This window comes from Vulpes lagopus, chromosome 12 (genome assembly GCF_018345385.1).
Source record: "Vulpes lagopus strain Blue_001 chromosome 12, ASM1834538v1, whole genome shotgun sequence".
Lineage (NCBI taxonomy): Eukaryota > Metazoa > Chordata > Mammalia > Carnivora > Canidae > Vulpes > Vulpes lagopus.
The window spans coordinates 13,741,040-13,755,926 of NC_054835.1; the positions used below are offsets into that span (position 1 = coordinate 13,741,040).

At 46.2% G+C, this 14,887-nt stretch overlaps 1 protein-coding gene across 1 annotated transcript in view; it reads left to right on the forward strand.

Annotated features, from left to right (window-relative positions):
- Positions 1 to 7,627: 7,627 nt before the first annotated feature.
- Positions 7,628 to 14,887, forward strand: part of NCBP3 (nuclear cap binding subunit 3) — a 33,061-nt gene continuing 25,801 nt past the window's right edge. Inside the window, exons 1-3 of the mRNA XM_041724849.1 lie at positions 7,628 to 7,859; positions 10,136 to 10,201; positions 12,451 to 12,556. Coding sequence (XP_041580783.1) covers positions 7,677 to 7,859; positions 10,136 to 10,201; positions 12,451 to 12,556 — 355 coding nt within the window. The 5' untranslated portion in view covers positions 7,628 to 7,676. The remainder of the gene's footprint in view (positions 7,860 to 10,135; positions 10,202 to 12,450; positions 12,557 to 14,887) is intronic.

The following is a 14,887-nucleotide window of genomic DNA, read 5'->3' on the forward strand; positions in this document are numbered from 1 at the left end:
GTCTTTACTGGGCCCCTTTAGCCTTGGGCACCGGCATGGGCTTTCTGCCCCCTGCGGTTTCATGCTCACAGTACGCCCTCCGTGGCCATCATGAAGAGTCATTCAGGTCAGACTGGCTTGAGCTTGAATCCAAGCTTTCCCATTTAAAGGAAAAGCTGTGTGTGATCTTTGGCAAGCCATTGGAGGAGTCTTGGTTTCCTTATTGGTAGAATGTGGATAATATCAGCACCTCCTGGGGGGGGGGGGTTCTTGTGAAGGTAAATGAAGTCTTTGTGCCAAGCATCTGATGCAGTACTCGGTATATAGTAAATACTCAGCAAGTGAAGCCCTTAAAAGAAAGAAAACTTTCTGCTTCTGGGGCTGTCTGGAACCAGCCTTAGAGGCTCAGCACATCTTGCATGATCGGTATTTACCTATCTGTGGAGTTCCCAGCTAGTTGAAACAAGACCAACCAGAAGACCAAGCCAAAGGCTACCCAGCATGCTGATCAGTTTTGCTGTCTGAGAAGTGGATACCAAAGCTGCTACTGCATGTTTCCTGGTCATCCTGTGAAGGTTTCATGAGTGATTATACCAAACCCTCTCTAAGATGGGCACTGGTAGCCAGACAAAAGTTTCCCCAATGTCAAGACCAATGTGTAGGTCTGTTCTACTTCCTTCCCACTATCTCATTTTCTCAAGTGGTCTCCTGGCCTTAGTCCTTAGGACTCTAATCCATCCTCTTACTAGTTACCAGAGCAATCTTCAGGCACCCACCTGACCATGCCCATCCCTCTCAGAACCCTTCCATGCTTCTCCAGTGGTCGGCCTGGCATTTGAGGCCCCTGCCATCAGCCCTACTACCCTCTGGATGCTGTCCTGACCACACCCCACACTCCATTCTCTCCTTACTCGCCACAGCTCTTTAGTCCTATCCACTCTGGAAAACTTCCTTCTCCTATCCCTGCCCCTGCTTGTCAAAGTCAGCCCCATCTCCAAGGGGCTGGTTCATCCCAAGCATTGGTCACCAAGCCCTGGGCCTGGGTTTGATTGGCCACATTGTCATGCTTAAGAACTTTGAATAGGACCACAGGTGCATGATGTCATTTCCCTATGAGGACAGCCACTCTAGGAGGCACACTGTGGTAGGGAAATGGAGGCCCAGGAAACTGGGTCTCACTCAATTACATAGCAAGTCAGGGAAGAACCAGACTACGGCCCAGGTCCCCTGTCCACCCACCCCACCCAGGTCTGCCCACATCAGCTGCCAGGAAAATGGAGAACCCCACACAGGGAAAGCCTGTCTAGGAAAATCAGAGACAGAGGCTGCTCTTCCAAGCCTAACCACACAGGAGAGCTGAGCCTAGGCCAGTGGTGTTTAGCTAGACACTAGGGGGTAGTCTGGGGTTTGTCCTGGAGGCCCTGATTACTTGCAATCTCTTTGGGCTCTGGAACCTACAGGCACTTTGGTCTCTGCTCCCCCCAATCCCTATCATCCTATACGGTCTCAGCCTGAAATAGAAGAGGGAGAGGGGGCTAAAGGCAACTGAGGTTTCCAGTTTTCCCAAGGGATCACCCAGACACATACTGGGATCCATATAAACACCCCACAGATTACTTAGTCCCAGACACACACAGAGGCTTGCACACCTGCATAGCCTCCCCTTGGGCAAGTAAGCAGGCCTGCCTCCTGGGCCATTGGGACCCTGCCAAGGGAGGCCAGGGGAAGCCATGTAATGGGTGGTACTAGACACTGGAGGTTAACTCAGGAGGAGGCCAGGAGGGTCTGGGGAAAGGTATGCCCTCCATCTCACCTGCAGAACAGAGCCCTGACCTGCAAGGATTCCCTGCACCACTCCAGTCTCCTGCCAGACTGGGTGGCCATAGCTTAAATGACCATCTCCTATCCAGGTCCCCTCTGCCATACACACAAAGAACTGGCTTTGTCCTTGGGCTCTCAGATTCATTTATTTCTCCAGCTAGGATGTCCCAGGGAATGAAGTCTAGATCCTTTCATTCTCCAGGACAGCTGCCAGTCCCCTCCCTGACTTCAAGCTGACCATTCTGTCATTAGCCACCCTAGCTTTGTGGTCACCCTCCCTACCCTCCCCACTGCCTAAGCCCCCACCATCTCCAAGTCATCTCCTTCAGGAAGACTTCCCTTGTCTACAACCTCAGAGACACCCTTGCACCAAGACTGGAATCAAGGGCCAGGAATTGCAACCACACCCACTGACTAAGTCACTTTCTCAACCTATATCTGCCACTGACTGTTCCACCATGGTGAAGACCATTCAAAGAGCATCTCTCAGCTGTATCACAAGATGGGGTCTTTCCTCCAGGGACCCCATTCTCTCCACTTGATCCCTAGTAAGGCCATTCTCTGGCCTGTAAATCTCTGGCTTTTTCTGGTCTCCTGTTCCTGCTACTCAGCCTATAAACTAGCTCAGGCCTCCTGTGAAGCTATAACCCAGATTTCCAGCCCCTTGGCTTTCCAAAGGCTACTGCCTCACACTCCTAGGCATGTAGGTTGCAGCCCCTCCCGCCTCCTCTCTCAGATGCCTTCTGCTCTGGCTCTTTTTTTTTTCCTGCTACTGCCTGGCTCATTCTGTTCCATTCTCAGCAAGACTGATCACTTTCCTAGCCTCGGTCCATCCAATTGGCTGATGCTGTCTGCATTAAGAGCCTTGTGACACCCCTAACCTCCCTAGCCCTTTGGTCTCCTCAAGAGCCTATCTCCCATGGCCCAGACGTGTCTGTGCCGACAGAATGGAATGGAATAATGGGGAACTGCAACATAGGAAGGAGCTGGTTAAACCTGTTTACTTGGTCTCCCTGAGTCCAGGGGACCATCACTAAGGCACCTTAACTTTCACAGAAGAGGATCCCCTTGCCCTCAGTTGCTCCCATCTCCTTCTTTAAGACAAGTTGTGCCAATATCTACCCACTTTCCTGGGAAAACCACTCCAAAGCTGAGAGAAGGCTCCCAGCTGTGGTCTGCCTCTCCCATTCTGAATTCAGTCTAAACAGTAGTTATTGGGATGCCTGGGAGGCTCAGCAGTTGAGTGTCTGCCTTTGGCCCAGTTCATGATCCTAGGGTCCAGACTGAGTTCCGCATCGGGCTCCCTATGGGGAGCCTGCTTCTCCTTCTGCCCCGCTTATGTCTCTGCCCCGCTCTCTCTCTTTCTCATGAATAAATAAATAAATCTTAAAAAAAAAAGCAGTAGATATTAACATGCCTACATGCTAGGATCTTCTAGGGAGCTTTGAAAAAACCCTGATGCCTGGGATCCACCATCAGAGATCCTGATTTAATTGGACATTTAATTGGTCTGGGATATAGTCTGGGTGTCAGGATTTTCTAAAATTAATAGACTTTATTTTTTGGAACAGTTTTAGGTTTATAGAAAAGTTGAGAGTAAAGTACAAAAAGTTCTCATATACCCTCTATACCCTCTCAGCCTCCTCTCCTACCCCTCAGGTTCCCTGTTAGTAACATCTTGCCTTACTGTGTATGGCACATTTATTACAACCAATGAGATAGTATTGATACACCATTTACTAAAGACCACGGTTTCCTTCAGAGTCCACTCTGTGTTGTACATTGTATAAGTTTTGACAAAGGTATACTATCACGTATCCACCCTTACAGTTTCATACAGAATAGTTTCACTGCCCTAAGAATCCCCCATGTCCCACCTGTCCATCCCTCCCTCCCCCAACCCCTACCCCTCACCTATATGCCCAACTGAGGTGGTGTTGTTGGGAGTGAGGAGGAGGAGGGCAGGCCTGGATAATGCATACCGAAAAGATCAGTCTGGCTACAGTGTGGAGGAGGGATGAGGGTGGAGGAACCAGAAAAAAAAAAAAAACAGAAAAATCAATGGGAAAGCCACTGCAGACAAGATAGGATATGATGATGGCTGGGATGGAAAGAATGACGAAGAATGATAGCCAAGAGGATGGAAAGAAGTGGATAGACATGAGGGATATGGAAGAGAACAGGGATGCCATGAGACATTCAAGGGAAGATGTGCAGTAGGCAGTTAGACATTTGGGTTTGGAGCTCAGAGGAGAGAGGAGAATAGAGATGAGGATGTGGGGAACTTGAGGAATGTACGGCAGGAGAACTGGAAGCCATGGATATGATAAGATGGCCTAGACATTGAGTATGGGGTGAGGAGAAAGAGCGTCTAGGATTGAGTCCTAAACAACTGTTAATATTGGGTGAAGAGGAAGAACCCGAAAAGGTACTGGAGCAGGAGCAGCAGAGTAGGGAAGGCAAAAAAGGAAAACCAAGTGTGGCTTTTTAATGGAAGAGTGTGTGTAATTTCAAGAACTAGGGAGTGACCAGCAGTGTCCATGATACAGAGTAGTCAGGTCAGATAGAGAAAAGGAGGGAAGACAGTCCTTTCAAGAATTTAGCTGTGTAGGAGGTTGGGCAAGATGGATACAACTCCCTCACTAGGGTCAGCTGCCTCACGAGCTTTCCTTTAACTGTGGACATTTTCCTTAACAACCTGTACGTGTTCCAAGGATAGACATGAACTGGGGCATGTGAGGCATGGGGTTGTGTGTACCCAATTTAAAGCTACATTAAAGGACATCTCTGAATAGGCATCACCTCAGGTCACTGGACCATGTTACCAATCCTTCGGTAGCATTTGATTTCATTAGAAGCTTCTATTATCTTTTCATTGCTTTTCCCTAGGAGAGGTAGGCTTCTATTATTTTTATTCCCCTTCTCTATGAATGAGAGAGAGAAAGGAGAAGGTGTGGCCAATTCCCAAAAAATGGAAGCCTATAGAAGACCATGTTAGTAACCTCCCTTGTCCCCTAGCCTCCATCTTCACAAAATTTTTAAAAGACTTGTCCATACTTTTTCACATTCCACCATTAATCTACCCTCTCCTTCATGGACATTGGTCTCCTCAAGGTTGCCAACAGCCAACAAGCCTCTAGACCCAAACCAAGTTCTGCTGCATTTGACACTTGATCACTTCCTTTGTGAAATTCTCTCTCCTGTCTGTCCCAGTGTCCCACTCTCCTGGTTTCTACTGTTAATAAGAAATCATCCAGACTTGGAAATAGGAAAAAGAACTACACTGATGTCCTCTCAGCGTGGTGTCAAGTGTTGTTCAACATATCAGTTTCACCTGGGGATCATCTGATTTTCTAGGGATGTGTACATTTGCTTGACTTCTGATTCACTATTGATTAGGATATTTTATGACTCTATAAGGATAGAAGCTAGTTCATAGGAAACTTAAAATGAGTAAATGATTCTTGTCCAATAGCAATGCAAATATTTTCTGTCTGGTAAAAAGAGGAACCCTAAAGTTGCACTTTCTTGCATTGTAGGGCAATAACCTTTGCTGTTAAATTTATTTCAGCATTCCTTTGACCAACTCTGTATTCATTTTCAAATTCTCTTTGAATTAATGTTAACATCTTATGGATGTCCTCATTCATTAATCAATTAATAAAGCTTTGACATGTGTTCATTTTATATTTAAGTCATGTTTTTTGACTTTTTTGAAAATTATTCTTTGCCCCTCCTAGTTCTGCACTGAGGACAGAGGTGAAGGAAATGAGTTAGGGGTAAATTAGGTGACCAAAAAGGAAAGGCACAAAAGGCATTCCTGGCAGGAGTCTCGGAACCCTGGTGTTTGCCTGGTTCCCTAGCTTGCTCTGGATTCCTAATTCTCCTGCCAGCTAGAGGTCCCCCAGGGAACTGGTTTTCCTCTGATCTGTGCTGTACTGCAATGCCTGAATCCTCAAGCAACAAGGCTCCTATCCTGTGGGGAGAGGGTCTGCCCAACTTTCTCTGCTGGCCTCCTGAGGTAACAGCTGAGGAAGGACTGTGTCCGCCCCTCCCCATCCTCCACCTCTGCAGGCCTAGAAAACAAGTGTAATCGTGGGGTGTGTGATTGTCACCCAAAGCACAAAAATATTTCTTTGAAATGTTCTTAAAAATTCATGAAATGCATTCCATGCATTAATCCAACTTATAACTATGAGTCCCTTTCGCAAAACAAAACTAGCCCTCTAAAGAGCCCCATCTTGTGTTTGTGCTGTGATTCTGCCCACGTTTCAGAAAAACTTTGATGTGTGTGTTGTACTCCTTCTATTGGGGTCCTACATCTACACATATCATTCAACCCTCACAGTCTCCTTTGAGGGGTAATATTATCCCATTTTACTGATGAAGAACCTGAGATATTGAAGGGTTACATAGCTTGCCAAGGTGGCTTACGTGGTGTAAGGGGCAGAGCTAGTCAGTTTGAAACCCAGACACATCTGATGTTGATTATGCTCTCCCTTGGTTTATAATTATTTGTTCCTCCATGGTTCAAGCTAGTAGAGCCTGAGACCCTAGGGGTCCCACTTACACACTCTTCAGATGGGAAGACAGGCCCAGATAGGGGCCAAATCTAGCCTAAGGTAAGGGAGGGAAGGGAAGGTGCAAAATCAGGACTCAAAGCAAAAACTGACCAGTGGTGCCCTCTGGAAGCCTTGAGGACCCTCCCTGTCTCCTAACCAGGTTGTTAGAAATGCTGCAAGAGGGATCCCTGGGTGGCTCAAGCGGTTTAGCGCCTGCCTTGGGCCCAGGGTGTGATCCTAAAGACCCGGGATCGAGTTCCACATCAGGCTCCTTGCATGGAGCCTGCTTCTCCCTCTGCCTGTGTCTCTGCCTCTCTCTCTCTCTCTCTCTGTCTCTCATGAATAAAAAAATAAACAAACAAATAAATAATAAATAAAATCTTTAAAAAAATGCTGCAAGAACATACTCAGGAGTTTACAGTGGACTGAGCTCTGGGGAGTCAGGAAATTGGGGTTTAAGCTCTGGGCTTTTGGGCAGCTCATTGCCCTTCTGAAGTCTCAATATCTGTGTATATAAAATGGGCCACTTATTGGGAGACTCGAAAGAGACAAAGGTTGGCAAGGTAAGTAGGTTGTAAACCTACCAACTGGCTAGAAGTGATAGACCAAGGCTCATTCTGGGCTCTGGAGCCAGACTCCTTAGGCTCAGATTGTTTTTATTGCTTAAATAGCCCGTCACCTGGGTGCTTGGGTGGCTCACTCAGTTGAGCATCCCACTCTTGATTTCAGCTCAGGTCTTGATCTCTGAGTTTTGAGTTTAAGCCCCCCATTGAGCTCCATGCTCTACGTGGAGATAGAGAGATAGATAGATGGATGGATGGATGATAAAATAAATGGCCTGTCACCGTGGAATACCTATGCCTCAGTTTCCTCATACATGAAATGGGAGTAATAACAGCACCTATTAGAGTTGTAAGATATCAAGCACTCAGAACAGTCACTGACACATAGTGATCATGCAGTAGCGCTGCCTTTTATAACAGGTTCACTGTCGAAGGCGTGCCTATCCTCCAAGCGCGACCGCAGGGATCTCCGCGCCCCCCCCACCCCGGCGGGCCTCCCACCCCTCCCGCAGGCCCGGCCCCCAGTCCCCCGACTCGGGCCCGCCTTCTCCTCACCCCGTCCCGCTCCAGCTGTCCTGGGTCCCTCCCGCCACCAGGGGGCGGCGGCGCTGAGGGGGAGGGGTGTAGCGCTTCTAGCCGAAGCAGGCGACACTCTAGGGAGCAGCGGCCGCTGCTCTGTGGCCAGTGGCGGCGGCGCTCTAGCCAGCGAGTGTGCGAGGCGGGCTCTCAGTGGTGCGGCCGGCAGGCGGCTATGGCGGCCGTACGGGGCCTGCGAGTGTCGGTGAAGGCAGAGGCCCCGGCGGGGCCGGCCCTGGGGCTCCCGTCGCCTCAGGCGGACTCTGGTTTGGAGCGTGGCGAGCCGGAGCCCATGGAGGTGGAGGAGGGCGAGCTGGAGATTGTGCCGGTGCGGCGCTCCCTGAAGGAGCTGATCCCGGTACGGGCTGGGGGCGGGGGCGAGGAGGAGGTCGCCGAGCTGGGGCCCCCAGGGCCGGGCGGCCGGAAGGGGAGGAGGCCGGCGCCGGGGCCGGGGAAGTCGGGGGGAAAGGGAAAGAGGGGAGGGAGCGCCCAGGGGGCGGAGGCGCCGGGCTCGGGGAGAGACGGGGAGCGGGAGAAGGGGCGCCGGGCGCCCGGAAATAGGTGTGGAGGGGCTCGAGATGGGGGAGCCTGGGGGTGCTGAGGACACCCCCTTTGCTGCCTCTGAGCCAGGCTGTGCAGGGGCGGCGGGCAGGGCGGGCTGGGGCTGTCTGGGGGCGCGCGGTGAATCACGGTGGGGCCCCGGGCCGGGACGCCGGCGTCAGAGTCTCCGGTGGAGCTCCTGTTGGTTCAGCGGAGCGCTCGCGGCTCCTCTTGGAGGGTCGGACTTGTCAGCTGCAGAAACTTCGTGTTTCTTTTGTGACTTGAGAGTCCTCCTGGCCCCATTCTCCTTGCTCTGTAGCACCTACACCTGGCCGCAAACACGTGACCCTTAGTGAGACCCAAACAAGCGAACCAGGGGGGGGGGGGAGGGGGCGGGGCGTGCTCCGTCTCTTATCACCTAGGGGGTGAGTGAGAGGGGCTTTGCTTTTGGTTCGGTGGTCCTGTGTTGGGTTCTGAGGCCTGATCTCGGGCCTGCATGGCTCTTATGTATGTACTCGGTTTCCCATCTGACATGAACCCCTTTTTTACCATGTCAGCAAAGTCTGGCTTTTTAAACCGAAATTGTGGGAAAAGGCAAAGATGGGATCACTAAAGACAGTAAACGATAAGGACCCTAGTAACAACAGTTAACATGGTGGCTTTTTACCATTTACTACGTTACGTTAAGTATCACTGTAGTTGTGAAGTAGATCGCATCCTTTTTTTTTTTTTTTTAAGATTTATTTATTTATTCAAAGAGAGAGAGGCAGAGACACAGGCAGAGGAAGAAGCAGGCTCCTTGCGGTAAGCCCGATGTGGGACTCGATCCCAGGTCTCCAGGATCACACCCCAGGCTGCAGGCGGCACTAAACCGCTGCACCACCGGGGCTGCCCCTAGATCGCACCCTTTATTCGTTCAGTGCAACATGTGGTTACCGCATCCCTACTATGTGCCAGGCACAATGTAGGCACTCGTCAAGATCAAGATCAAAGTCTTCCCTGGCGTTTATGTTTTAGTTGGAAGACACAAATAAAGAATTTCTAATAGTGGTAAGTGCTTTGAAGAAAGTAAAACACGTTAACGGGACAGGAGTGCAGAAGACAGGGAAGGTGTGCAGAGCAAGAAGCCAAATGGTACGGGATGGTCAGGGAAGTGGTTTCAGATACTGACATTTAAGCTGAAACCTGCCTGACAAAAAGGAGCCAACCACGTGCAGGACATATTCCCAGCAGGGGCAACAGCAGGTGCAAAGGCTCTGAGATGGGAACAAAATTGTTTTGTTGGAGAAATGGTAAGTTCCGTAGAGCAAATGGGAGAGCCGTTAAAGAGGTCAGGAAGGTAGGCAGATACTGTGGAGGAAACCCAGGCCCAGAGAGGCGAAAGGAATTGTACAGTGTTGGGTAATTAGTGAATCTCAGAGCTGTGACTTCAGTCTTCGGCTTCCAAATCCCATCCTCTTTTCATTGCACTGTGCTGTGTTTTCCCAGGAGGTCTAGGTGAGTCTGGAGTTTCTGCATTTTGGTGAAGACTTGTGCTCCACCTGGTGGCCTGATACGATGAATTTGTCCTATGTGGGCTGGGGAGATGAGTGAGTGTGCCTTACTTAACTTGGACCTTTTTCATGAAAGCCTGTATATTTTCATTTACATAAATACCTTAAGCAGATGGATTTGGTTAAGGTTTGGGACAGGATCTGATCTAGAAAAGACTTTTTGTTAGAGTGGTTGATTGCTTACTACCCGAAGTTACTGAGACACACTTCCTCATAATAAAGGGTTGTCAGGGTGAGGAAGGATTGCTGAAAGGAATGACTATCCAAAAGGAATCTGTTGCAGGGCTGTCTTTTATTATGTGTTTTTCTTCAGTTTTTTTTTTTTTTTTTTAAGATTTTGTTTACTTATTCATGAGAGACAGAGAGAGGCAGAGAAACAGGCAGAGGGAGAAGCAGGCTCCATCCAGGGAGCCTGATGTGGGACTCGATCCCGGGACTCCAGGATCAGGCCCTGGGCTGAAGGTGGCGCTAAAGCGCTGAGCCACCGGGCTGCCCCTTCTTCAGTTCTCTTAGCATTTCTTAATCTTTCTCCGTGCGTTAGGACACAAGCAGAAGATATGAAAACAAGGCTGGTAGCTTCATCACCGGAATTGATGTTACCTCCAAGGTAAGACACCATAATTTATTTATTCATTTTGATAAGCAGGTGAACTTAATGGATGTGGCCCCTAGAACTTATTATTCTTTACCTCCTTTTTTCTTTTGTTGCTTGACTAAAACTTTTTTTTTTTAAGATTTTATTTATTCATTAGAGACACAGAGAAGCAGAGACATAGGCAGAGGGAGAGCAGGCTTCCTGTGGGGAGCCCGATGTGGGACTCGATCCTGACCCCAGGATCACGCTGTGAGCCCAAGGCAAATGCTCAACTGCTGAGCCACCCAGGTGTCCCCCTTTTTTTTAACTAAAATTTTGTATTACACAATGATGTGTTCATGCATCCTGAAAACATACAGTCAGCATTTGTGTTCTTATATTATGAAAAAGTAAAATCCATGTACCTAGCTGCCTGTGCTTAACCATATCTAAGAAAAAGTTCTGTATTGGGAATGCTTTTTTTTATGCTATGTCTATTCTTTAAAAATGTGTATGCTGTGTCCACTTTAATGAAACAAAACATGAAAAATACTTGGCATATAGTAGGCTATTAGTATAAATGTCTTTATTCTTCACTGGTTGCAGGCTTAGAAAAATAGAGTTTCCTGATTCTGTGGCTGTCTAAACTTTGAAAGCCAAGTCAGCTGAATTATTCTCAGTACCCGGGAGTATTGCCTTTTATCTAGTGATTGCTATTACTAAATTACCAGCTTTCCTATAACTCTTTACAGAGCCTAACGTATTATTTTCCTTGTTATAAACAGTCAGGATGCATTTGTTGCTTTAATTGGTGATATCCAACTTAGACATTCATTTTGATTTTAAAGTGTGCAGTTAAGTTTAGAACAGAATTTCACATGATTCTGAATAATAGTAGTGTTTAACTATATTGGGCATATAATAATATGTCATGCGTATCTTTTTATATTTTATCTGGTTCTCAATCTTAGATTCCTTAAAGGCCAAAAGAAAGACCTGTCATCTTTTAGACAGGCAAGAAAATAGAATAAAATGAAGATGTTGGGGTTCCCTGGGTGGCTCAGTGGTTTAGCGCCTGCCTTTGGCCCAGGGCATGATCCTGGAGTCCTGGGATCGAGTCCCACATCAGGCTTCTGCATGGAACCTGCTTCTCCCTCTGCCTGTGTCTCTGCCTCTCTCTCTCTCATGAATAAATAAATAAAATCTTTAAAAAAATAAAATAAATAAAATAAAATGAAGATGTTTTCTTATTGTAATTGAAAAAGTAGATTGTTCTGTTCTTACTCTGGTACAGTTGCCATTGTATGAAACATGTATGAGGGAAAGGGTGGTAGCCCCAGAATTGGTACTTAAGTTGTTATTAGGAGAAGGTAGGTTTGTTGTTTGCACTGGGAAGAGCTGAGTGAAGAAAATTAGTATAACTGTTGGGGAATAACAAAGTGTTGCTGCTTTACCAATCTCACAAGCTTTCTTGTAGTCATACCTTCAATTAGTGTGGCAGAGTCAATGTACAATTAGTGCAGAGTTCCTAAGAGCTATTGGAAACCCACAGTTGGGCCTGGATTTATTTTAGCTCTTGGAGAAAAACTTGTGAAGCTGATTAGTTTGTTTTTTAGTGAAGTATCAGTGCTTCTTGTCACTTAAAGATGAAAACTGGCAATTCCATGGATGCAAGCCTAGAATAGAGAGAGTTTCTGTGCTTCAAAATGTTATTTTTAAACAGGGAAAACACTTTAGGGAGTGGACTGCTCAGGCAGACATAATGTGATAGGTGTGATTACCATGCACACAGATGACGTGGGTGGTGGTTGGGCTTCTAGAAACAGCACTGAGATCAGAAGATTGTGCCCCCCCCACACACACACACACACAACTAGCCAAAGTATCTCCAGCAAACCTTTTGACTTTTTTTGTACCTCAATTTCTGCATCTGGAAAAATGGAGTGAGATTGTTTGTATGATTGCTAATAATAAATAAAATGTCAGGGAATGAAAGCATTCATTACTCATTGAATCAACAAATACTCATTGAATTCCTGCTATGCCCCAGACACAGTGATAGCCATTGAATCATGGTGATTATTACAAATTTTAGCAGTATTAGTATATACTCTCCCAGTCATTGACTGTGAATACCTAGTTCTCTGCAAAAATTATTAAAGGCATAATGTTGCTTATTTCTTTTGATTTACTTTCTGGTTGTCATTGAAACATCATGTTGCATTTGTGATTTAACTTTCCTCCTCCATGTGTCACTTCTTTGGCTTTTCCTTACCTTCTAGGAAGCAATTGAAAAGAAAGAACAGCGAGCCAAGCGTTTCCATTTTCGATCAGAAGTAAATCTTGCCCAAAGAAATGTAGCCTTGGACAGAGACATGATGAAGAAAGGTACAATGTGTTTGGGGTTATTTTTCCACATTTCCCCAGAGAATGGCTTTTCCCTGCCATGGCCTCGTGCTTCTGGCCTTGCCTTGCATGCCTAGTCCTCATGCAAACACCCCCAAAGGAAGGGACTTGCAAAACCTCCATTTCTGAGGTGATGTGTTTGAAGTTGTGCCACTGTTAGCTGTGTCTTTAGATGCTGTAGCTGGGAAGAAAGAGATTGTCGTGTTTGAGAAAGCCAAGGAAGGTCACCTCGATAGTGGCAGAGCTGAGATTACAACCTATACTTCTACAGACTCTTACTCATTTTTTACTTTTTTTACAGAAGTGTTAACTTTTCTTTGCCTTTAAATGTAATGGAATTGTGGGGTGTCTGACTGGCTCAGTCATTTAAATGTCTGACTCTCGGTTTCCACTCAGGTGAGTGACATCTCAGAGTCATGAGATCCAGCCCCACATTGGGCTCTGGACTCAGTGCTGTCAGCTCAAGTCTCTCCCTCTTCCTTTGTCCCTCCTCCCTGCATGCTCGCTTGCTTGAGCATATGCACTCTCTCTAAACTAAATAAATCTTTTTTAAAAATGTAATGGAAGTGTATCACACTGATACTTTTTTTTAGAGGAATCAGAAAGATAACTGGGATTGGTAGGGGAAAGCCATTAATACTTGTGTGATACAGGCTTAGAATTTTATTTTTGTGTTTTATTAGGGTAAATATTTTGCCTCCTAAAACTTACCCTGAATTATATATGGTAATCTGCCTCAGTCTTCCAAAGCAATTTATAAATAAAAGGAAAAATTATTATTTTTTTGGTTTACAGCCCATCTTATTCCACTCTAATATAAATCCACCAATGCAAAAGGTATTTGCAAATTTGGGTATTTGTGAAGGGCTTAATAGGCATCCGTAATATCCTTAATAGTCATTCCTCTGAATGCATGTTAAAGGTCTCTGCTTTGCTGTAAGTTTCTCTTGGAACTTGCTGTCTTACTAGGCACTATGTTAATTAGCACATTATACATTTGTTTCTTATTCATTTCTCACAACCTTATGAGGAGTATGAAAGAAACAGGCTCAAAAAAAGTTAATAAATGCCCAGGATTACACAACTAGTAAAAGTAGAATCAGGATTTGAACACAGGTTTTCTGACTCTAAAGCCTTGCTCTTAATTACTTTGCTCTGTTGCTTTATAATAAGTAGATGATACCATAAACCCAAACCTTCTCAGTTCATCCCAGTGGACAGAGTACCCTGGATACAGAGTTCAACTCTAGATGCTACTTTACTCTTTTTCTGGATCATGAGTTCAAGTTGGAAATATGACCTTGCTTCCCATGCAGGCTGGGTTTCCAGGCATCTGCTGAGTGGATTTCGGTTTTAGGAAAACAGAACAGCTGTGCAGCTTGGCATTTATGTGCCTATATAGTCTGGGCTCGAGTAGACCTCTGAGGCATCTCTTATAACTTCACCTTTAAGCACCGTAGTTTCACCACACCTGCTTACCTCTAGTCCTGTGAACATTTCTTGTGTCATCTTGCCTCTGATCTTACTCATGCCCTTCAGTCTGTTGATTATCCCTTCCTTGTCCCATGCTTTATCTGGTTCAGATGTCACTTTCTCCGTAAAGCATCCCTAATCACCCACTCAAATTTCTCTTCCACCTCTTTTGGAGCTCTTTAAGGTGCTGAGCCCTCCTGGAATTCAGTCTCAGTTTCTTTGTGAATGTGGGCAAGTTATTGAACCTTTTTAGGTCTCAGTCTCCTTGTCTGTAAAGTGGGAAAATGACACCTACCTGGAAAGGATCACTTTCAGGGTTAAGTCTTAATTAAAAAACAACAACAAAAAAAAAACGTTTTGTTTTTTCAGAAAAGCAATTCTGATCTCATGGTTCTAAAGATATTTTAAAAAGCAGTAGATTTATGTGGGATGTTGGCTGGAGCAAGTTGCTCCTTACAACTTGTTTTTCATCTAGGAAACAGCATGGCATCCTAATGGATAGGGTTGCTGAACTCTGGAGAACCCTGATGATCTAGCCCAGATCAATTTAAAGAGCAAGAAGGGGGGTTGTAAAGGTCCCAGAGATAGTTTTTTCTTTTGTGTCTCCCCAGGTAATTCTAATGTACAGTCAGGATTGAGAGCCTTAAATATGGTTAAGAGCATAGGTTCTGAAGGCTGACCTGTCGCTTTCTAGCTCTGTGACCTTGGACAAATTATTTAGCCTCTAAGCTGCAGTTTCTTCATCTGGAAAGGCAGATTGATAGTGTTTGTATAGGGTTTTTGAGAGGCTTTATTAAAATGTTACAGTTCTCAGGGTACCTGGGTGGCTCATTTGATTAA